General features: G+C 38.8%; 1 protein-coding gene across 13 annotated transcripts in view; it reads right to left on the bottom strand.

The window, feature by feature from the left end:
* The window catches only part of CPLANE1 (ciliogenesis and planar polarity effector complex subunit 1), a 52,712-nt gene that overhangs the window by 18,340 nt on the left and 9,069 nt on the right, over window positions 1–25,303 (bottom strand). For 8 of the 13 annotated variants that reach the window (XM_083402569.1, XM_083402572.1, XM_083402574.1 and 5 more), the window contains 21 exons: window positions 23,682–24,427; window positions 22,243–22,454; window positions 20,458–20,538; window positions 18,822–18,980; window positions 17,904–18,059; window positions 17,110–17,338; window positions 16,110–16,249; window positions 14,843–15,060; window positions 14,407–14,571; window positions 12,361–12,499; window positions 11,200–11,309; window positions 10,204–10,365; window positions 9,945–10,053; window positions 9,395–9,713; window positions 6,789–7,707; window positions 4,774–4,925; window positions 4,499–4,656; window positions 3,259–3,335; window positions 2,613–2,695; window positions 1,674–1,754; window positions 627–807 (listed from right to left, as the gene is read on the bottom strand). In XM_083402569.1, the coding sequence (XP_083258695.1) occupies window positions 627–807; window positions 1,674–1,754; window positions 2,613–2,695; window positions 3,259–3,335; window positions 4,499–4,656; window positions 4,774–4,925; window positions 6,789–7,707; window positions 9,395–9,713; window positions 9,945–10,053; window positions 10,204–10,365; window positions 11,200–11,309; window positions 12,361–12,499; window positions 14,407–14,571; window positions 14,843–15,060; window positions 16,110–16,249; window positions 17,110–17,338; window positions 17,904–18,059; window positions 18,822–18,980; window positions 20,458–20,538; window positions 22,243–22,454; window positions 23,682–24,427 (4,596 nt within the window). Of the gene's footprint in view, window positions 1–626; window positions 808–1,673; window positions 1,755–2,612; window positions 2,696–3,258; window positions 3,336–4,498; window positions 4,657–4,773; window positions 4,926–5,484; window positions 5,572–6,788; window positions 7,708–9,394; window positions 9,714–9,944; window positions 10,054–10,203; window positions 10,366–11,199; window positions 11,310–12,360; window positions 12,500–14,406; window positions 14,572–14,842; window positions 15,061–16,109; window positions 16,250–17,109; window positions 17,339–17,903; window positions 18,060–18,821; window positions 18,981–20,457; window positions 20,539–22,242; window positions 22,455–23,681; window positions 24,428–25,303 lie in introns of those variants that run through there. The other 5 variants (XM_083402565.1, XM_083402567.1, XM_083402568.1 and 2 more) reach the window with 3 other exon arrangements.

Genomic DNA, 25,303 nt, shown 5'->3' with positions numbered 1-25,303 from the left:
GGAAGCCCCGTCGGATGTTTGGCTTCTGAAAAACGTTCAAAAACCAGAGCAATTACTTCTGGGCTTTTGGCATTTGGGAGCCGAAATGTTCCAAAACTTCAGGAGCCGAGGTTTGACTGTACTTAAAGTGTGGAGTGCACCCATTTGCCCCACTCCCAAGTGGGCTGCCGCCAGCTCTACCCCAACCTCTTAACGGGTTCGCGTCTCCGCTCCTCCACATGCAGCTGCTGGGTGACCTTGGGCCAGTCACACTTCTTTGAAGTCTCTCAGCCCCACTCACCTCATAGAGTGTTTGTTGTGGGGGAGGAAGGGAAAGGAGAATGTTAGCCGCTTTGAGACTCCTTAAAGGGAGTGAAAGGCGGGATATCAAATCCAAACTCTTCTTCTTCTTCTTCTTCCCTGCATTAAACAAATATGTGGGGAGGCGAGTATCTGAACCCCCATCTGTGTCTGCCCCAGAAGCTGCCTGAGTACCATATGTAACCCCCTTTGAGGAACAACATGATGAATTAGTGAAACGCACACAAACAAACAAGGAACTTCTTCTGCTATAAGTGTTTTGGACATGTCCCCCAGAAGAATTCTAGCAGGAGCTGGAGCACTTTTTCATAATGAATATTTTTTACCTGAACCAATTTAAACATTTCATCTTGCAGCATTTGCCTAACAGCATCTGAAACGTTCGGTGGTTGTTCCGTCGGTAAAGTAGTGTTAACTTCTTCGTTCTTTGGAACAAGAGGGCTACTTGGAAGAACACTTGACACTGCAGTGAAAGAAGCCCGTTCATCTGAGACCGCAAGCTGTACACTGCAGAAGCAGAGGGGAAATATACCTGAGACAAACTAACTTGTAAAATACCTAGATTCTGATCACTTCACATAAATACTCCTAATCTGATATAGTGTTTGCCCCCAATCTTTCTACTGCTGGAGACAGTAACTTTGGCCATTTACAGGAATATAAAGATGTGGCTAAGAGTTTTGTTTTGTCTGACAGCTTGTCATTTGCATACTTAACACAGTAGACTAGGAAATATTTTTAGTAATTTTTCTCATTAACAATTAGAAATGTGCTTATAAATATACAATCAATATGTCATACATATGCTGTCTTTTATAGGCTCAAAATGGCTAATAGCTTTTTCTTTAAAGCATATTATCTACAAAATTGCTACTTTAATCAACCACTGTGAAAAAGACAGAAAAAGTAGGCTGTACTTAAGATACTTGATCCTTAATGCTGATAAGACATGAGATGTTAAATGAGTATTGACACAAGGAAATGGAGTTCAACTTGGAATTTAGTACTAGTAGTACTTCCTAGAATACCTAGCAGTTCCTTAAACATCTACCAACCTAAAATCAAGCAGATAGTTCCTGTTTAGAATGTGTGGCCTGGTAGACTCAATCCCCTCCCCCTTGAGTGCCACTGACATTAAAAAGCAGGTTATCTGACTGAATCCTTGTGAATCCAGGCTCAAAAGTAAACTGAATTGCTCAGCCACTACTTGTATGCAGTAGCAGACAACGGGTTGCAAAACTTTTGACGCAACCAATGTATCTTTAATTATAACTTCAACTTTTCACATGAAATGGCCATAAGCGTTATTAGAGATTAAGTTGACAGATGACCTTATGCCTAATATTTAAAAAGAGCTTCTTAGTTTCTTTTACCTAGCAGTTTCTGACTTCATTTCAGGGCAAAATGAGCATGGAGTGTTATTGGGAGTTGTCTCGCATTTTGTATGGTAAATACTGTAGAGAGAAAAAATATATCAGGTCAGGATTTTTTCATCACATTAGGTATCTTGATTTGAATGCATGTCAATTATTTTAAGAGAAGTTATACTTCTTTATTCCTTTGATCCTACTTAAAACACAATCGGCCAATTCCGAGGGTGCTTGCTGGCCCCACATATTCAAGTGGGGATGGAATGTCTGTATTATGTCATATGCTCATAAAAGCTGGCCTGCTTTGTTGGATCAAATGAAGTAGTTCTGTTCAGACTAGTGCAACTGAATTTCTCCTCCATCTTTTCCCTCTCTGCACTCCCTAATTCTCTTCTAGGTTGCCACCCACTCCACTGCCAAAGCTCTGAAGGCAAATTTGGGAGAGACACAGGGAGAGGAAGTTCTGTTGGCAGAGTGGAAGTCCTTGCACAAACAGAAAGACTGCAACTTTCACCGCAACATCTGAAGAAAAGTGACACAATATGGTGTCCCAGGAAATAGAATTACTGAAAGTTCTAATAAAATCAGAGGAAGGGGTAGAGGAGGGAAGGGAATCCCCATGAGATACAGTTCTTTGTACACGTTAACAGGATATTTTTTGGACTGGGGCCCTTGCAAACACCAATGGCCAAGATACCAAAGCAAAAAGGTGTCTTTTGAGCACCCTTCCAATAAATTTTGTGCTAGGTTTGTTTTCCAAAAAATCAAGTTTAGATTCATGTAAATCTGCAGGAGTCTGATAAAACTAAACTGCACTTTTAAGTAGTACATCCTTTTCTTTGATGATGAATTTAATGTCAGGTATCTAAACTTTCCTTAAACTAGAAAATAGTTAAAGCACAATTTTATTTTATTTTAAATTAAGGATATAATGTCTCTCACTTATCCAGCTTGGTAATTTTTTCCTCCAATGTTTCCGTCAATGGATCTTCTGGTGGATATTCAACATCTGATACAGACGGCTGCTGTAATTTAAAAAAAGGCTTTTAAGTTCATTTGAGCATGTTAGCATGCAATTGTCTCACAGAAACACCTTATTTAAATCTATACAGTCCAATGGTGACTGCTTGGGTCCTTACGGCTCCCGCTGAGGAGTGCCCAGCACTAGAAATGTGTCTGGTTTTCTTTGCTACTGGTGGTAGGGAAATTCTTAAGACCTGCTTCAAGACCCAGAAGGAGCAGAAAAAGATGGCGGGGGTGGAGTGGGAAAAGGAGGAGCTGCTGAGGTAAAAAATGAGCTTTTTGGTTTTATACGCTTAAATGGAAAATATCCAGGTAAAGCTCAGGAGAGAGAGAAAACAGAAGGTAAGGTGAAGATCCCAAGGAGGTTGTGCTCTGAGCGGACACAGGAAACAGACTGAGCCTCAACAGGCAGAAAAGAGCAAAGACTTTGAAGTTTAGGTATTTCTTGTTTGCAAGCTTTAGGGCATGCAATGCAACCTGCTTCGAGACCTCTGGCAACCATCAGAGAATGTGCATATGTGCACGTTCAAGTGAATATATTTTACTCATTGCTGTGGTAACTTGCCTCTTTCTTTCGTTGTACCGATTTAATGCTGACAGAAATGGTAGGACTCTTTGAAACTGCAAACGGATCTTCACGCTCTTTAAAATAAAAGGCACATAAAGAGAAACTAAATCACTATGGGGACAATCCAGTCTATTGCCATCCCTTCCCAACTGTAAACACCCCTGCTCCATGCAGATTATCAACTGATTATCCCCTAAAAGTGTGTATATTCCAAGGCCAGTGGGACCTGCTACAAAATATCCTAAGAAGAGTACTCATGTTAAATGGCCTGGAGCAGGAACCTGGTAGTACTGTTCTGGCTGCTTGTGGGATAGGGTGTTTCAGGAGTGGAGAAGGAATAAAGAGCACTTCCTATTTTCCTTCCAGCTCTCCCAAGCCTTCCCCTCAAACCTTCTTTACAGTGATATACTGGGAGCAGGGGCACATAGTTCTGAAAAAGACACTAAACCACCCCTACCATTTACTAGAAACTGCCAAGGGCTTCCTCTGCCCTTTATTTTCCTTCATTCCACTTCCTTTTAACTGCCATATGAACAATATGTGCCTCCAATTGCTCTCAGCCACGTTTTATATTTTCATAATGGTTGCAGGGACCACCTGAAAGTGCTGTGAGAGCCACTATTTGTAAGCAACTGGCATAGGCTTTAACTACTGATAAAAACATAGTTAGAGGCTGAATATTAGAGTATGAATTCTGGAGAAACAGCAGGCTTTTGCGTTATTCTAGCAGTTGTACTAGTTTAAGCAGATATATAGGTCTTTGTTACAGGAAGGCATTGTATTAAAATTTGTGTAAAATAGCAGCTTAATATCATGTATGTGGATCTCTGTAGAATTAAAAGGTAATGGACCCCTGACAGTTCAGTCGCGAACGACTCTGGGGTTGCAGTGCTCATCTCGCTTTACTAACCGAGGGAGCCGAAATTTGTGTGCAGACAGTTTTTCCGGGTCATGTGGCCAGTATGACTAAACCGCTTATGGCAACACCAGAGCAGTGCACAGAAATGTCGTTTACCTTCCTGCCGGAGTGGTACCTATTTATCTACTTGCACTCTGACATGCTTTTTAACTGCTAGGTTGGCAGGAGCCGGGACAGAGCAACGGAGCTCACCCCGTCATGGGGATTCGAATCGCCGACCTTTCGATCGGCAAGCCCAAGAAGGCTCAGTGGTTTAGACCACAGCGCCACCTGCGTTAAAAAGAAAGAATTATTTTAATTAATTTAAATTTAACTAACCTTCATTTTCAGATGTCACATCTTCATTTGATATGTATCCCCCTATTTCTTCTGTCAGAAGTTTGACAGGATTTCTTTCTTCAATCTCTACACCATGTGTCAAAGGATGATCCTTGAAATTAATTTCTTTCTTCTCAGACTGCTTTTCATGTAAGGTCCTATACATGGGAAAAGATTGCAAGAACTGAAGACTTCAGACTGTAGACAGCCTTTCTTAGCATCATGCTCCAGCTCCTGACATTCTAAGCTCTTACATGAAACTGAACAATTATTACCCTGGAAGACTTTCAAAAGGTTCGCCAAAGGCATGTCCATCTTGGATACCAACTGGAGTCCCAACTGATGGAGAATAGCCTGTATCCACACTGATGTCTTTCTCTAGTTTGGTTCTAATAGCTGAAGTACTTGCATACTGTTTGTGTCGTTTCTAAACACAAAACGAAACAGAACACACATATAATTTTTATATAAATACATGACTAGCAATAATGTTTCATCACCAGCAATGCCCCACAATCTCTCTCTATATATTAATGCCTTTATCTAGCAAGGAAGATCTACCTGCCTAAGGAGAATGGTGAGCATGCAACCAATTTGGATCCAATGAACTGGATGTGGACTTCTGATATGGATTCCCTTCTGTGGAATTAACAGTGGAGTACAACTTGCTATATGCTACTAGATCTAGATAGAGTTTGAAGTTGATGTTCCTCCCATACCAAATTTGTTCCTGCGAGCATCTTAAGCTTGACAGATTTTTCTCAAGTATGTACTTCAATTAGGCTGCATCTTAAATAATATATTCTGCAAGTTAATAAAGAAAAAATTCAAACTTGTTCTTTATACAAGGCTTTGCTCTACTTAGTTATTATTAAACTTCTCAAATTAAATGCAAAGCAATGAGTTCAATGGCCAAATTGTTCATATAGTATGGTATTTAGATACATTAGAAATATTACATGTCAAAACTTTAATTACATAAATACCATAGCCCTAGTATTTCTCACTCAGGTCTTCAAGGCAGTCAAAGTGCATCACAGAAAGAACTTGTATGTTTATGGAATGTCTGTGATCTCCTAGCAACGGCACTACAGGCAGTTACTTCACATTCTAAACACTCAGCCAGCATAAAAGCATGTTACGCAATCAACAAGAAAGAAAGTATGACAGCATTTGCTATAAGCATTTTGAATTATATTTCAACACTGAGGCAGACCTATCTACAGTGCATTCACCTAAAATACGTCTCTCATGAAATATGTGATTATCCACATTGTCTCCTAAAGATACAGCTGAACATTATAGTATTTTCATGTTCCTTTTTTATAAACAATTCTAGAATCCTAGAATTGTTGGCTTAATAGGTTAGTCCAACCTCCTCCAAATCAGGAATCTCAACTACAGCATCCATGAGAGATGGCCACACAACCTCTGCTTCAAAACATCTAAGGAAGGAGAGTCCATCACCTTCTGAGGGGGGTCCTGTTCCACTTTCTAATGGCTCTTACTGTCAGAAAGTTCTTTCTGATGTTCAGTCAGCAATGTGTTACCTTGTGCTACTCTCTCAAGATGGAACAAGGCTTAATACATGCAACTGGGAACATACGAGAACATTGTACAGACAGTTTAGCACATCATAATTTCCTATCACTCCTGGGGGGTGGGGAATTGTACCCATATTTCCAACACATTGCAAGAACTGTGTGCACTAGTTGCTCCAAGTGGTTGCCGACTGGACAATTAGAAGTCAGCTGACTTCTAATTGTGGGATTTGGTAGGAGTGTGGATTCTGAAAATGACCCATTTTCGTACATCAGTCCAGGAAATGCAAGTCTGATGAGTCTGCTTCATGAATCACATTTGCTAAATTCATCCCCCACCCTGACACAGAAATGAGTCCAACTGAGTTTGATGTTGTTTACTCTCAAGAAAGTGTGAATAGGTTTGCAGCTTAAATATGGCACAGTGTGGAACAAACAATTAATTAAAGCCCCCCAACTACACTACAGCTTAGAAAGTGTTTTCCCTCCTTAATACATACAAAGAGTTGGGGAGAGGTCGGAGTGACTGTATACATTGTTGCTCACAATGGATATTATTGCAATTCTTACATTTGGGGGAAGTTACATTTAAAATAAGATATAGAATGCAAATATTCCTGAGGCAAACGTATTAGGAGTTAGGAAATGTCCACTCTAAATTTGTGGTCTTTCTGTATCCAGATTTTATTTGTACATTGATGCATATTAGCTAGCAACCAAACCTGGTGGGTTTAATTTCTCTTACTTACCCAAAGATGGACATTTTGATTTTGTGATTCATTGGAGAAATTTTGCTCTAAAAGCCACAATGATGTAAGTATGGCAGATGCAGATGTTTTTACATGCATCATTGGCTGGCATTCCTGAAATGGCTCTGTGGAGATGGGATCATAAAGCAGTCTTCTATCAGACCATCTGATCATCCATTCAAGCAAGCGAGCTACATTGTTAAATTTAAAGTTCATGTCTGGAGTTGGTTCTGTTCTTTGTAGAATATCGGTTACCTGAACTGCTTTGTAGATATATCTATGAACAGGAGCTGTTTGGGGGGAAGAAGTTTGTTCAGACAAACGCTGAGTTAATACAGGCGCAAGAGTTTTTTCTTTACAGGAATCTCGTGCACCATAAATTGATTGCTGGCTTAGACCAAATAATCCTCTTCTTGCAGTGAGTCTCATCACTGAGTCACAAACAGAAGTCTCAAGCACAGCTGGTTTATTAGAAACCTTTTTCTTATCATCACACAAAGGATCCCGATTAGCAGCACTGGGATCAAAAACAGGAGTGTAGCAAGAACCAGCCCTAAAAACATGTTGGCCTTTATTTCTGATCTGTCGACGTTTCAGTGTTGTGTGAACATCAAAAAGGAAAGAGTTGAGTTCATGTTCCCTAAGGAGTGTGGAAAAGCTCATCAGAAAAGGAATCATAGAGTCTTTGTGATTGACCAGATCTCTTTCAAGCATGTATGTTAAAAAGAGATCTAAAAACTTAACATATTCGTCATCATCACGTTCAAATTCCCATTCACCGACTAGAGGCAAAACATGCTGATTGGTTAAGTCTTTGCAGTTCTCTTTTATAATACGTTTTCCTTCTACATTTAAGTCTTTTAGCTTTTCAGTACTTCCATTGTATCCAGTCAATTCTCCTGCACAGTTGGAAACTTCTCTACAAGAGATCACAACAAATAGATTAGAAAGGGCAATCAACTAACAAATGACCTCTTTTTCTTGAAAAAAACCACAAACAAATTAAATACAGTGGTACCTCTGGATGCGAACGGGATCCATTCCGGAGCCCCGGTTGCATCCTGAGTAGAATGTAAGACGCGACTGCGCATCGCGTTTTGCCGTTTCCCCGCATGTGCATGATGCCTGTCATTTTGAGTGCGCATGCGGCGAAACCCGGAAGTAATGCGCTCTGTTACTTCCGGGTCACCACGGAGCATAACTTGAAAATGCTCAACCTGAAGCACATTTAACCCGAGGTATGACTGTACATAAATGCAGGTTTTCTGTTTTCAATACTGGTAACATGACTCAAAAAGTCTATCTAGCCATTAAAAAGATCACCAACCTTTTGGGACTAGTAGGGACATTCCAAATTTTGATAAACTGTGTGCGGCAGTCACAAATGGCTGCCATGAGGGCATGGTATAACATGAAATGTGAGTATAATCATTGCTGCTCCCTCCACCATGAGACAACCATATGCATGCTGTGGAAGTTACTTATGTCCTACTGGTCCTGACTGTGGAGATCATATAATATTGACTCCCCCACCTTCAAATACACCCACCCACCCACCCATGCTGTTGCTGTCTAATAAAAACAGGCAGAATTTCCCAGTACCAGGAAAAATATAAAGCAACAGTAGGCATTGTAACTCTCCAACGGTTTGACTTCATCCCCGAAGGTGCACTCTTCCAATGTTTCCTGAGATTGATACCAAAAAGGGGCACACCTCCCCAAATTTAGAAATTCCCTTCTAAAATCCTATTAATAGAAAACATATCCCCCACCCCTGCCAAAAAACATGAGGGCCACCAACCTGGTAGCCACAGGTTCTGCGTTAGCAATCCCTGCACTATTATTAGAATAAAAGATGAAAATAGTCCTGCACCAATTACAGTGGTACCTCAGGTTACAAATGCCTCGGGTTACAAACACTTTGGGTTACAGACTCCACTAACCTGGAAGTAGTACCTCGGGTTAAGAACTTTATCTCAGAATGAGAACAGAAATCGCACGCCAGCAGGCCCCATTAGCTAAAGTGGTACCTCATGTTAAGAACGGTTTCAGGTTAAGGTTAAGGTTAAGAACGGACTGAATTAAGTTCAGATCCGGAATGAATTAAGTTCGTAACCAGAGGTACCACTGTACAGCTGTCAAACTAATGTCAACTCCATATGGAATCACAATTGTTAACTGAAACTGAAAGGATTATTAATTATAGCTTAATATGATCATTTCAAAACATTTTTTTAATGTCTTTCTGGTAGGGAAACAACATTTTTCAATCAATGGAGGCTGACAGTAGACTCATACAATGTTGGGCAGGCTACAAACAAAATAGATAGATAGATAGATAGATAGATAAATAATAATTACTACTACTACTCTAATGAGTTTCCATGTAGTTCCCAGACACTGATGGAGCTACAGAAGCAGAATTGCTTGTTACTATCCAATGCACCCCTACCCGGGAATACACTCCACTGAATACAGTGTAGCTTATTTCCAATTAAACATGCGGAGCAGTTACATTGGACTTTTCTCGACTGCCCAAGTATTAACTTGCTATGAAGGGCTGGAAGGTGAAATAAACTATGTTCAGCAATATCATAAACTCATACTTGTGATGTTCTTGTGTCTGAGAAGAAACATGCCTTCTTGTTTCTTCCAACATCAAAGCTTCTGAGATTGAGTCCACTGTTTCAGCATCACTATAAACCTGAGAGTTTCCCAGATCTGAAATTGTGCTTCTGCTTAGACTAGTTCCCAAAGAAAATCTATCATAGCAATAAGCTTCAGGATCTTGTGTCTCCTCTTCTGGTGGCTCCCAGATGCTTCTTTGATGGGGTCCTATGTTCCTTATCACACGCTTTAATGTTTTCATATTCACTTTGTGCGAAGCCTGTATTACAACAGACATTATTTCTTCATTGTTGGGACCTAATCAAAGAGACATGAGATTTGTTACTATGCTTTTTCTACAGAGACTACAGTATATACATACAAAATGCCTTTCAAATAACATATGACCCTTTGAACATTTCCACCCTTTGAACATTCCACCACTTTCTAAGGGGTGGTTTTTTGGTTTGCTTTGTGTTGTTTTTTTTTTTTTTAAGAAAATGCTGATAAGTTAGTTGTCCACTTTGTTTTCATCACCACTAATGGTACCTTTGACTACGCAGTGTCTAAGTCGCTGGTGCAGAGCATTATATTTATCTCTTAATGGGACTCTTACATCATCAGGGTTTGGAAATGCTTTCACCAAAATTTCTGCCACCTGTACAAAAGAACAATGTCAAGATAATTTTAAGCTACTTAACATAGGTTCTGGAAGATCTACACACAACAGCAAACATGAAAAAGAAAATATTAATAAAGGAAGCTAAACTCTGTAATCCCCTATAATTTCTGATCTAGATAATATTACCTTTTTGGTTGGTGGCAATTCTCCAGTAAGGCTTAAAATTATATCCTGTACAAGTTCTTCAACATTCATGAACCTAGCAAAAGGCAGCATTCGGCAAGCCCACTCCAATGCACTGAAAGAGTGTTCAACTATACAGGCATCAAATTCAGTTGTCTTACATTCCTAAAGAAATAACACAAAGCAATAGGTGTAAAAGTCTCAAACTACCTGTGATGGCAGCAGATCTGTTTGTTTAAACCTAGGTATGTCCCAATTACATATAAAATATGGAATTGGGTTCAAGTCCGAACTTTAGGAGCAAAAAGGAGAGCATAGGTTAGGAAAACTAAACTCTCCTCCACAAGCTTCCCTTCCTCCACATTTCCCCCCAGATGATACTCAACATTAGAAGCAAATTCAACTGCAAGATACATGAACATGTTCTCTGTTTCTTTTGGGTCCTTCAGAGATGTGTGCAGCTTCTCACCTGGCAAGCCTCAGGTAAACAGAGGACATGTGTGAAGACTTGGGAGACTTTATTCAATTCTGCTGCTTCTATATCCGTCCCCGTCCCCCCCAAAAAAAATTTAGAGGAAGGCCTATAGCTCAGGGGAATAACATCTACTTTGAATGCAGAAGGTGCTAGGTTCAATCCTCAGCATCTCCAGGTAGGATTGTAAGAGACTACTGACAATAGTGAGCTAAATGGACTACTGGTTTCACTCAGCGTAAGGCAGCTTCCTAAGTATGCCTGAGAATGCAGGCTGTGGACAGAGTTCAGCACTGCTACAAACTCTGCTTTGGCTTTTAAAACTGGACACATGCACCCATTTTACAAGTGAGTGGGGTGGATCTGGGCTAAAACTAAGACGTCTGCATTGTATCTATATTCTGAGTCTCAGTCTTGGCTGTTTTTTTGAGCACAAACATGTCATTTATAAGATGGCCATTTAAAAGCAATGGAAAGATGACAGTATGGTTGCCTATAATGTTAAACTTCTATGCTATTAATATTACCTTCTGATTTTCCAAATTCTCTCTTGCAGTTTGGTACCGTCTGCAACTGTCAGACAATCTTTCACGAACATGAAACATCCAACACAATGCGCATAGTTCTCTAAAGCATGCTGTGAGAGGAAGCCAGAGAGATAAAGTTCTGATCAAGCAAGAGAACAAGAATGTTGTAAAATAAATATAAATTATCAACATTTTCACTAAAAATCATTAACTTATAAGTGACAGTATCTAAAAAAATGTTGGTTTTAAAAAATGATATTTGCTCACAGACTGTTGTAGCAGCATGTTTTGTCAATAAGCTTCAATTGGAAATACTAATTTTTAAGAAGTATATTCCTCATCCTATGAGCAAGTAATATTTGATAGACTTTCCTGGGGGGAAAGACAGGATTAGTACATAAAAGGGAAACAATGATTTAGGTGATGAAGTGGTCCATTGCACCTTCCAGGTTCTTAAATAAATCTGACCACATTCCCAGATTTGGGGTAAATTAAATTAGCCTACTTATAATGGCTTAAAATAGCTTATAATGGTGCATTCATGTTGGAATACAATTTTGTGTCAGATGGCATTTCATTAAGGGAGAGGAAATCCAAATGTTTTTCTGCAAAATTCACATTGATCAGACTACATTCACTTTAGATGTCTGCAGGAAGCTTCATGAACTTCTGTTCAGCACTGTTTCATGACATAAAAGCCCCCAAAGAAAAAATGATTCTTTACATGTGGGAACTGAACTGGCTGTACTTTGCAAGAGGTTCCTTCTAACTTTGATGAATACACCCTTAAAGTACTTCTAGTAGACAGATCTGTCTACTGATTGAGAGTCAACATGAAAAGAACTAGAGCTGAGAATCTGACTCTTCATTTTTATACTCTTTTCAACAACAGGTCAAATATTATATTTAGCACATCATTTTCAAGTCTTAGGAGAACAAAGGTAGCTTTCATAGTAAGTGATCAGTAAAATGGCAAGGAGTTGGAACAAAGGGTCTTTGCTATTTTCTAGGCTCATAGGCTAGACTAGTAGACAAATACCTTCAGAACACAGGGTGGGTGTTTCAAAAGGACCTTTGTGAATAGGCATTGTCACTCCAACTTGACCTTTTACTCCGTTTCAACAATTTACAGCATCTGTGCACTTTTCTCTAGATACAAACCTATAGTTTTACATGAAACACTGTCAAGTCCATGATCACCAGAAGATGTAGGCCTTAAGAACACCGTATGACATTTAGAATAATTAAGCAAATTTTCTGGAAGAGCACTTAATGAGGGAAGAGCACCTTTCTTGCGAATCTGAAAGAGTGGAAAAAAGCAAAGGTTACAAGAGAACAATTTAGATAAACAAGTGTTCCTGAAAAGACAGAGGTGTTATGTGTCCCAAGTTCTCATTTCTGGGATGTCTGGACAGTGTTACAGGTCCCTGAAGAAGCATTTTCATCTAGGTTACATGGATGCTGACTAGGCCGGAGACATTAAGGATTACAAATCAACAGGTGGCTTTCTCTTTACGTTTGAAAATTGTCGTGTTTACTGGGGCAGTTATAAACAATGATCTGTAGCTTTTTCTTCCACAGAGTACATAGCCGCAACAGAGGCATGCAGAAAACTGGTCTGGATTGACCAACAGACTGTGGACTTTGGGTTATTTGGGGAGAAACCTGTCTGATTGATGGAGCACATCCAACGCTATTCGAAATTATCTCAGAGCAAGAAGTTTCATGCAAGAACTAAACACATTATTAGGATGAAATACCACTATGTGAGTCAGGTGATATAAGATGAACTTGTTGAATTGGCACACTGTCAAACCAAAGAAATGAAAGCCGACATTCTCACCAAGCCCCTACCAGGAGAGTTTCAAGAACCTTCTCATCAAGATGGGATTCTGGGTGGTCCATTAATTTACATACAATTGTTATATTTGCCTGGGAAGGGGTTTATGAGATAATCAGCCTCATATTACCAACTTGCTTACATTTAATTAGTGAATGAAGGGGTAATGTATGAAGAGTATGCTGTCCTGCCTGGCTTAGTTAAGTCACTCCCCCATACCTTGGAAGGAAAAGTTATCAAGGTTTATCAAGCTCCCCCCCCCCCCCCATCACTCTACCATGTGAACTCTGACATGTAAATTGGTCTGGGCTGGTTGCTGCAAGCTCAGACTGCATGGTTTTCTACAAAACCATCTTTGTGTTTCTATGCAAATATTTTAGAAACATTAATCACTTTTGAATCTATATTTTGTCTTTTCTTAATGCTATATGGAAAAGCACATGAATCTGACCTTTGAATAATTTGTAAGTACAGTCATACCTTGGGTTGCGTGTTTTTGGGTTACGGACTGTGCCGAACCTGGAAGTACCAGAACAGGTTACTTCTAGGTTTCGGCACTCGCGCATGCACAGAAGCGCTAAATCATGCTTTGCAGAAGTGCTGAACTGCATCACGCGAGTATGCAGACACAGTGCTGCGGGTTGCGGACATGCCTCCCACACAGATCATGTTCGCAACCCGAGGTTCCACTGTAAGCCATTTTTTACTTACCAAACGTGTGGTCTCTTTCTAAGCTAAGGAAAGAGAGGAACTTTGGAAGCAACTTAGAAGGGGATGTTTTAAAGGTCTAAAAGTCTATAATTACATGCTTTACTTTGTTGCATATTTTATTTTTAAATCTTTGCTGGGGTTCTCACACCAAAGAGTTCTTGCCCCAAACCTGGATCTAGGCAATCAGGAATTCTCCTTTTTATTACATGCCCCCCCTTTCCAACCAAGATTCAAAGCCCCAAATATCTGAAAGACTTGCCTCCCTCCCTATAGACCCTCTTGAGTGCTGAGATTGGCAGAGGGGGCCCACTTGGTACTTTCTCTGCCCTCAGAGGCTTGAGGGCTGGCAGCCCGGGAGAGGGCATTTTCTGTGGTGGCCCCTAAGCTGTGGAACTCACTCCCCACAGAGGTGCATCTGGCACTTCATTATACTCCTTCCATCAAATGCTAAATCTGCACCTCTTTACCCTGCCTATTGACACTTGAGGTGCATTTTATAGATCCCACCTTATACTTATTTCATAAAATTTATTCACCACGTAAAGTGGCTTACAAAAAAATAAAAATAAAATAAAAATCACAACCATATTTAGCAGCCGACAAAAGTTAGTTATTATCAGTTATAAGAAAAGTTTAAAGCACTTTCATCAGTATACCTTTTGCATTATTTTCCGTGCCCGTTTCAGCTGCACAATATACCACTGAGCAGCAGGGAAAGAACAGTGTGCTGCCCGAAAAAGGAGAAGAATTCGCTGAACAACTCCAGATACCTTCTGCCGACAAACTCTCTCCATTCTTAATGCTAAATCGATGTGTTCTTCCTAAATATTGCAAAATTAAAAGGGGATAAAGGGTATGACAATGAACAATGAAAATGACAAGTGCAATGCAGAGTCTCCACTCAAGTATCTCCACCCTAACCCCTTTTTCTATATTTATGGCTGGAATTCTAAGAAAAGCTTAATGGACTCCCCCCAAAACACCCCCCCCAAAGCAGGATGGTTTCAAAATCCAAAAGCAAAAGAAACATCTAATTCAGGTCAAGTGTGACAAAGTAGAAGAAGAAATCAAATGGCTTCCAAATATACTTACTTCACCAGGAAATGATGGTTGAGGACAATATAAGGGTGGTGCAGGAAGATATAAGCCATCAGGCACCAAACCACAAAACTTTCTGCTCAGGTCCTTGGCAGAGTCCACCAAAAGTTGAAATGTCTCTGACAGTATGTCTGTTTCTGCCATAACAGCTGCTTTCAGTATTTCTTCTATTGAACTAAAAATTACATTTACATCTTCCTCTTCAATAGGATCTAAAGACAGACAGCAGAGGAAGTAATAATGCAAATGCATTAATAATGCTTCCAATCAATGCTGAATAGCACTGGGGGGAATAGTGCTCTATGGGACCCTAAAACATAACCATCAGGGGCTCAAAGAGCAGTTTGCTAATACTAATCTCTGGACATGAGTTTGCAAGTAGGATGAAAACCAAGGTGACACAATGCCCAAAATGTTCCAGCAGGATACTGTGGTTAATGGTATCAAAAGCTCAGATAGAAGAGACAGTCACACTCCTCCTGTCTCATCTCTCTCCTGATGAAGGTAATTCCTCAGGGCAACCAATGATGATTCAGTCCAAAATCTGAGCCCGAACCCAGAATGAAATGGATCTATTCTAGACAATTTGCTTCCTCCAGAAACATCTGTAGATAGATGCTCTGCCATGACCCTCTCCACCACCTTATTCCAAAATGGAGTGTTAGCATGTTGTTGACAGCTGCTGCATTCCATTGGGTCCAGTGCTGGCTTTTCAATGAGTGGACAGAGTATTGCTTCTTTCAAGACTGTGGGCACCATGCCATCAATATATCGCTCAGGCCTACTGCTATCTTACAAAGTTCTATACGCATGCATGAGGCAATCTCTGAGTATGTGCATGGTACTCTTGTTTGCACACAGATTTACCAAATTGCAACCTATTGAGGTGAAAAAACTTTACAAGTAGAGGCTACTTCATATAATTGTTTTGGCTAGGCTAGAGCCTTTCTTCCATACAGCTATGTGAGTCCCACATGAAGACTGGCATACTAGAGTCCAAACACAGATCTCCCATCTAAATGAGAATTGAATCATAGTTCATATAAAAAATGCAGAAGAGTGTAAAGGAATAACATGGACATGCAGAAACTCTGAACAGATAATTAAACAAATGGCATGCACATTAGCATCTCTGGCCTAGCATCTCTGGTCATTCCCTGATCATGGAAAAGGGTGGATAACTGCATGAAATCATACCATTTCCACAAATGTGTTAAAAAACAACTTCAAGAAAATGAACTCAGATGTATAAATTGCACACCTGTGAACTGTTTGCATTTGGGGTCTCCTTCATTTGATGCTTCACTGTTGATTGGCTTGCCCAAAAAAGATTGTAATTTTTCTTGAAAGATTTGTGTTGGAGTCAAGTGTAATGGCATGCAGAATTCTACTTTTTGTGACCTGAGAGTGAATCAAGAAAAAGAGATTAGCTTGTCTCTAACTGTTGCTCTCTGAATGACTTCTGTGCAGTTATATATGGGATCTATGGAAGTACAGTGACAATTCAAAAAGTATGACAGGCACAGAGAACATCTGTATTGTGTAATGATCTGAAGGGCTTTAGGACCAGTTCTTTCCCACTTGGTATTTTTGATACTTTCAAATGGTGGACACAGATACTTCATAATTGGTGACCAGAAGGCTAACGATTGCTTTGCTCAACTGATCTTACAATAAGGTTACCAGACATCCCCATTTCCTGGGGACAGTCCTCGGATTTACAAATGAGTCCCCATACAAAATCCATTGAAGTTGAGAAGTGTTGCCGGATTCATTGAAAAAAATCTGGTAACCTTATGTTACAATTACTGCAGCTATCATGTTACAATTACTGCAGCTATCAGCTAGATGCACCACCACTGGAATTATAGAATGGAAGACACCACTGTCATTATCAAGCTATGTTTATATGGCACTCCTGGGAACTATGCCTTTCAGTTAATAGATGTAAATTATCTGTCCTAATCATTCCACCACCCAATAATACTGCACTCCTTGCAGAGCCCTCCTTATCTCTATGTGAAAGAATCAGGTTGAGGGCAGGAGTCAAAGGAGCAAAGAGCATATCTTTTTCCAAACTACTATTGTCCAAATCACCAACACAAGACAATGTCATCTTTTTTCTTTTACAAAAATAGGAATAATAAAAGATAGATATAAAGGCATTCAGTTAATTTTATTGTAAATAGTAGATATTATATGTCCATAAGCAAAATAACACTGCAGCATGCAGTTCTGTAATTTATACACACACAACTTACGTTGGGAAGCCACTGCTACTTTGACAATACAGTTGATAAGCCACCCCAACTGAAACAGCCATTTTCCAGTCTCCAAGTTTATGTGCTAGCCACACAGCTTCCGGAATTAGTCCACCAACAAGCAACAAATCAAGAGCATATTCAACTGTCCAGACGCACGAGAGACCATGGTCCCTAACTGCATTGGTGACTATGGAGTGCTGTAGTGGGACAATACGAAGACACCTGTCTAAGATAAAAAGGAAGTTTATTAGTTAGCTATGTTTGCTTTGTTGTTAACTGCTTCCTATATGATTTCCAAATGAGTTCCTCACATCTTTAAGTGGAAAATCCCCTGAGTTCCAATTGAATTACTCGCAAATAAGTGTGAATTACAGTCTTCATAATGCAATGTATCATTCAGACCATGCTTTTTGTGGGAATTACCATGACTCTTGATTTTTGCTGTTCTTCCCTTTCCCCACTTATTTTTAATTGTTTGTGCTAGAACAGAAATGTGAACGCACATCAAAAACTCATGAGAAATGCATTCATAAAGGAAAGTCAATATTCACTCAAAAAATTACACAAGATAAGAGAAGGAAGGATTATCACTCCAATGTGTGTGGGGGGGGAGGGGAGGTTAGAGATTTTTATAAAATGAGCCTGAGACAAGAGACTCTAAACTAATATAAAAATGGCAGATATGAAGTTTTGAGGAAAACTCTTCTCCCACTAACATCAATGGGGCTTTGAAATCCTAACTCTGTCTGGATGATAGTAAACCAGAACATGTGACAGCATTAACAGAATACCTTGTCTGATATGAAGCGGGGGTAAAACATCAACATTATGTGGAGGAAGCACATAAAGTGGTTCATTAGTGAAGTAAGCTGCCATGAACCGTGCCAGAGACTGAACCACTGCTAATATAGCTTCAGTATGAACATCTGTTATCATCTGCTCAGCACCTAAAAGAGTTTAAAGAGTCTTACATAAACAAAATATCTGCTATAGAAATAAAAAGATATAGCTGATAAATTCAAGCCTATCAACCCTCATTGCTACTTAAGGCAAAGGTACATTACATATTGTGCTGAAAGAATTCTTTGGTCTTTCCAAAATAAAACCCTAGAAGCCTCTTTTGTACATCAACTTTGCCTTCCTGCATGATGACAACTCATACATAAGCTTCACTCTGTAGAATTCCTTTAGTAAGAATTCAATAACAATAAAACCTGATTAACTGTGCAATCTTACATTTATTTACTGAGGTACAAGTCCCACTAAGCCCAACAGGACTTACTTTCAAAAAAGTGCATATATGATTGCAACGTTACACTGTACTTGATTACACCAAACTATAGTGTTATTAAATCACAGCCAGATATTAAGCTTGAAGGACAATATCTCATTCAAACTAATGGGACTTTAAAATCTGATCTTTTAACCAGCTTGCTAACTATAAAAGACAGCTGTTTGTCACCATACTTCTACAATTCTGAGGGAAATATATATTTAAAATAGATAAAGGATTCTTAAAGGGACTTTTAAAAATTAAGCAACTAACAGATGCTTAGTCAAGTCTTAAATATAAATTCTATAATCACTATAAAACAAGAAAAATACCACTCTATTGCAATAATGTTACAGTTTTAAATAATGGGATAAAATGACAAATTATGTTACACATCATTCATTTAACTATACTAGGATATTCCACATTCGCATACCTGACACATCATTCCTTTCAGATATTTGAGTTCGTTTTAGAAGCTCGCTCACTAGATGATCGCACAGACCCTGAGCCTCATTTACATTGTAGTGATATAGATGGCAATATAATATAGCAAGATAATATCGAGTTTGAAGAAAAGGTATTCTCTTGCCTCCTGTATTAAAAAGCAAAATAATTATCCAGTTAAAAATATAAACCCTGGGGATGTAATGAAAAATAAACCCAACCTATATGAGTGTACTAAGCTCTCCTCAACCACCCACAGATGTACTATCACATACAGAAGGAACAAATAAGGTGAATAGGATTATACAGGACCAAAACCAACTTTTTCATGGTTACTGTTAACAGTAATTCAAACAGGAATGGGTCCATATTGTTTGAATAATGCTCTTCAACTCCAGTACTTCAAAAGACACAAAGCAAAGAGAAGTTGAAAAGGTGAAGGTTCTCCAGTTACTGTGACAGAAGAAATGCAATGGTCAAACCTAACATTTGCTTTAATTTATTGCATTTATATCCCAGCCTTCCTCCAAGAAGCTCAGAATGGTGTATGTGGGATCCCTCTCCAAACAACAACTCTGTAATGAATGCTAAGGTGATAAACATCACATATGAAGCTTTGTGGTTGAGTGGACATTTGAATATGAATCTTCCCAGTTCTACTCTTAACACTGTAAACTAGGGTTGCCATTTTTCAAAAAGATACAAATGTTTTGACTCACTTGTCATCTTATACCAAGGTCTCTAGGCAACTTACAAGAAGCACAAAGAATTCTTTAGCAACAGATTACGTATACCTTGGTCCTGTATACCTGAAGGAGAGTCTCTACCTCCATCGTTCAGCCCGGACACTGAGATCCAGTGCCGAGGGCCTTCTGGCAGTTCCCTCATTGAGAGAAGTGAGGTTACAGGGAACCAGACAGAGGGCCTTCTCAGTAGTGGCGTCCACCCTGTGGAACACCCTCCCTTCAGATATGAAGGAAATAAGCAGCTATCCTATCTTTAAAATACATCTGAAGGCAGCCCTGTTCAGGGAAGTTTTTAATATTTAATGCTGTACTGTTTTTAACACTTGATTGGGAGCCGCCCAGAGTGGCTGGGGAAACTCAGCCAGATGGGCGGGGTATAAATAATAAATTATTATTGTTATTGTTGTTGCTGTTGTTGTTATTATTATACAAATATAAAAGTACCAACAATCAACTAGACTAAAAGCGATCAAACCTAAAAGCAAAAATCCATCTTTCCCAAACATCTAAGCATGATTAATATAAGAATCAACAAACTAAAAACTCCAGCAGTAGGAATATATTACTAACTGAAGGCTGGAGAGAACAGAAAGGTCTTCACTTGACCCCAAAGGGATGTTAATGTGTATGCCAGGCAAACCTCTTTGGGAATGGTGTTCTCTAAGCAGAGGGCTTGGCAGAGGAGTTGCCACTCAGTAGACTTATGAAAAAGGCAGGTTTCTAAAAACGACCGTTTTAGGTTTTAAAATGTATAGAAATTTTCTTCCATACGTTTATGCCAATGTATAGAAGAAAATAAATGTCCACTGCACAATTTATTACGCTTTCTCTAGAACACTTTTCCAATGAGAATAAGCTTAGAGTTTCTTATTACCTTACCTTTTCCTTTTATTTCTTGAAGAGCTCTCTCCCATGCCTCCACTGATTCTTTATAAGACCCTATTAGAAATTGCTCCTCACCTAAATAAATAAATTTCAGCCAATAGTCAATACATTTCTTAACATACAGTAAAAGAGTAAGGCTGTTGTCACACAGCTGTTCACTTGACTGCTGAGGGACGCTGCTGCTAACTAATGTGATGTCAGACTACTGAGAGCTGCTGGACCATGACAGCAGCATTGGAGAGTGTCTTGTCGCAAGGTGGAAGAGAGAAAGAATCAAACGGACAAGCAATCCAGGGAGGAATATTCAGGATAGTCTACGGCAGCTCCCAAGCAACTATCCTACTCTGCTGCTGTCCACCTCACAGTGATGACAGCATTTCAGCCTCCGCACCGGAGGGTGTGGATGAAAGAGAAGAGAGAAATGGATGTAGCATGAAGGCCCCAGTGAGCTGCAGAGGAACTCTTCCAAGGGAGCTGGAGGGGAGGGGAGAGTGGTCTGAAGAGCTCTAAAGGGAGTAGGTGGGTTTGGCAAGATCCAAGAGGGTGGAGGATTTGGTGAGGGGTAGGCAGAGTTGGCAAGGGAGTTGGATGAAGAAAAAAGCATCATAAAACTGCCACAATGTTCAATGCTACCTTCAGCTGCAGACTGTAAAACATATTATTACAAGCACAGGATACTTTTGGAGAAAGGAAACAAATTTTAAATTGTCAGGTTTCTAGACCAGAAATTTTGTTATTTATTAATTAGACATGTTTTTAATTAATTAGGTTTATTAGTTAATTAGAAATGTTTGGGACAATGTCCCTACCAAGCAGTTTCTAGCAACAGGTAAAATAATTACAATAAAATGTGTAAACTACAAATAAAAGCTAAAGAAAAAGTAAAATACAATCTTTATTAAGATTCATCTTATTTACCCTTATTGAAATCAGAACTGCCTCCAGAAATCAATTCAGGGATTACACAACCTCCCCAGGATTAGTTCACTAAAACATGTCATAGCGGTGTGTCATTTGCATAATAGCAACAGCTTGGCACAAACACCAGGTGACCCTTCCAAGCAGTTTTATGCAGATGTTAAAATGTTTAAGGAGCAAGATAAAAAAACACCTGCAGCTAAGGGGCAGAGAAGTCTTCCAGCACCACCTTCTGGACATGCTCCCCCAGAATGGATCAGAGCATTGTAACATCCTTGCCCCAACTCTTACTCTGGCAAAGCAACTCAGAAGCATACAATGGTCAATGGTATTGAAAATCATTGGTTCCAGGAGAACCAAAAGGGACACACTAGGGTGATGGAGGCAGCTGCAAACTGAGCTGAAACAGAATGAAGAATTCAGTATCATGCCACTCTCTCTAGACTTGAAATGCCACCACCTTTTCAAGTACCTTGCTAAGAAACTTGATACTGGACAATAACTGTTAATGTCAGTAAAATCTAAATTGCTTTCTTTAAGATAAGTAAAATTATTGCGTCTTCAATCAGCATGGACATCTTCACCCAACCAGGATAAACCATCTGAAGGTTCAAAATGGAAGGTCACTTCCGTTATGTATCACAACAATGTAATGCTTCCCAGCTATTGGCTAAGCAAACTCTAAATGCTAATTTAATTGACATACTGAAACATATGTGCAATTACAAAATTAATAAAATATGGAGCTGACTTTTTGTCCCACTCATTATTATTGCAGAAGAATAGTATCAAAATTGAAGCTCAGGAAATTGTCCACTGTTACAAAAATCAACTGATCACAGTGTTCTGCATGATACTAACCAATCACAGAGTTGAGTTTCAGTATTCGTTCTAATCTTTCTCCCGAAGACTGTAAAATTGCCTGTGTATGACTTGCCAGTGCTTCAACGGTTGGTCCTTCATACGTAATTTGTATTTCAGTTACTGGCTTGCTTGACTTATGTGCTTTTCTCCTTAACTGTGTCCAGTACCAAAGAACATGCTTATATAACAATTGCCACATTACAATTACCCTGAAGTTGAAAAAGAATAAAATATTTACAGCAAAAGTCAGATCAGAGAAAATTAGTGATGCTAATATGCTAGGAAATAATGCCTTAAAACTTCAGATTATGTTTTAATCCACTTATCAGTGAATTAAGATAGTAAATCAGTGAATTAAGCCTATCAGATACTTCAGTGCATTATCACAATTATCACTACTTTTATTTACCTTCTGTTGAATTTATTATTACTAGTTGTGGTGAAAAAATTAACTCCCAAGATTTCCCTGCTAAATATACTGTACATAAATTTACTATGATCAAGATAGATAAAAGTTACAAAGCAACTTATTAACTCAATAACACTAAACTTATATAGAATGTGGATTTCTGAGGTGTTAATGTTTATGTAAAGGACACACAAAAAGTCTACTTAAACATTAATTACATTGTATCTGCAACATTTTTCCTTAACCATAAAGTAATCTCTTGTAAGGTTGGATACCACTGTCAACTGAAGCCTATTTAACTAAAAGCCAGATAAGGAAGCTATTATCCAAGTAATAATTAATACTGTAATGGCATATGTACGGTGGGTGCAACTTTTTGAATTTTCGCTTTGACCATTTAGGCCTAAGTAAGAACTTTTAAGATCCTAAGAAAAAACTCCTCTCCCATACCTTAGAAATCCAGCAAAGTCTAATATCACACAATGTCACAAAAAAGCTTTAGAACTATCCCTCTTAGAATGGCAGTCAATGACTAGCACATACTGTATGCGATATCTTTTAATTTGATTGGGTGCTTTATTTTAATTGCAATAGCTACCCAAGACCCTGGAAAGGAGTAGGAAAGAAACTGAATAAACAAAGGAAATAATATATTTTGAAACTCCCATTTTATGCAACACAGCACAATGGTTGTGATCCAAAGAACCATGGAACTAATTCTGAGCCCAATAAAGGATGAACACGGATTCTTTTGAGCAGCAGCTTTGAATGAGATGAGGGGAGAGTTATAACACAGCATGAAGACCAATTGTTAAAAAAAAATGTTATATTTGATTGGTACATGTAAGCCACACCTAAAATACCTTACCTTTTAAAAAAAAAAATCTGGCCATTGCAGTCTTCTTATTTTGTTCAGAATTCAAGTAAGCCAATAATGTTTATTTCTTTCATTCAAGACAAATTTTTAAAAATATATAAATACAATTACAAATTATAAAAAATAAGTTTTCAAACAGATAATAAATACCTCTTTTCTGAATTACTGGACAGGTTTACAGCTGGAGGAGAGAGCTTCAGTATGTAATTCAATGCACAGAAATGTTGGTGGCTGCTCCAATCTATAGCTTGAAACACAGACACAATTATGGAATCAAACTCCACCTGATTATTAACATCCGGGGCTCCTGGAAGTATCTCATACTGAGGTGCGTTCTTGCCATTTAAAAAATGAGTAACCATCTTCAGCAGAGAGAAGCCTCCCAAAAGATTATTGGAGAACAGTTGGTTTTGTTGTTCCACAAGCATCAGCTTTAGGGTTTGCAATGTGAGCTTCATCAAATGTCCCAGAATTTGTCTATGCTTACCATCCCAACTTAGAAGAGACAAAAATTGCTGGAAACATTTTAACACTGACTGTATCCAGGTACAATTCCGGACAGGGTGATCTAAATGTGCAACATTAAGTTTTGGATACTGGAGAATGTTAAAAAAGTATATAATGCAACGTATGGTACAATTTAACAAAGTGTCTCTTTCTTGCATGTTTCTTGAAATCCCTACTCTCCAAGCTGCAATTAGATTTTTTTGGATATGGTTCAGTTCCAAAGCTGTGTCATCTTCTTCTCCTGTTGCATCCATTGCGTGAATGGTGTCAAACATGGATGCAAATTCCAACTGGCCTTCATCAGTTACAAAAGTATCTCCTTTTTGGCTTCCCAAAATAAAGGAATGACTCTGAAACAACTTGTCGCAATCTGATTCTTCTTCATAATCCTAAATTGAAGATAACATTACTCATTATCTGATACATGTGAAATTTTATCACACATTTATATAAAGAAGAACCCCACATAATTGTTCTGGGAACTGTTTCACAGGTACTAGTTGTGCAATAAATATGTGGAGCTGTGTCACTCAATGTAAAACTTAACGTATAATCCAGGCTATTGTTATGGTGCCTTTTGACATGTCTTGCATTGTATAGAGATGGATGAGGATCCAAAGATTTTTCCCAATGCAAACTAAACCTTAACAGCTAGGCTGCAGATACATGACAAACCAAACTCAAAACAACTGCAATCATTTCACCAGAACAAAGCAATCCCAGTGTCTGGGGCACATACAGTTCCACATTACAGACTTTGCCATGGAATGGGGAACTGTTTGCACCCTAGCCATTAGTATTTGCTTTGTGAACATATAAGGGATCCATGGTTGCATCTCACAGTAGTTCTACTTAGAGTAGACCAATTAAAATTAATGGACATGACAGATCTATTAATTTCAATGGGTGTAATCCTGAGCATAATTCAGATGGCTACAATAGCTATTATTCCATAATACCCATCAATTAACAAGATAAATCAATTATATGAGATGGAGGCTGATAACTCAAAATGAGGTGAAGGGTAGGTTTCTTGTCTTGTTGGTGATGTGAAGTATATAATGGTTTGACATGCATTCAAGAAAATAAAGGGCATATTTGTACTTAGAACAAAAGTGAAATTGCTATCACAAGCCAAGCTAGGAGTCCCAAGTCATAAATTGGCTTATAAGCACATATATGGAGGTAGTGAGAACCTTCTTTTATTATTATAGGTATCATATCAGGATTTTTTTTTTTAAAAAGATGTCTTCCATGCAACAGAG

Source organism: Podarcis tiliguerta (assembly GCF_965153285.1).
Source record: "Podarcis tiliguerta genome assembly, chromosome: 11".
Taxonomy (NCBI): domain Eukaryota; kingdom Metazoa; phylum Chordata; class Lepidosauria; order Squamata; family Lacertidae; genus Podarcis; species Podarcis tiliguerta.
The sequence above is the reverse complement of the archived record's forward strand: the minus strand, read 5'-3'. Positions and strand labels throughout refer to the sequence as shown.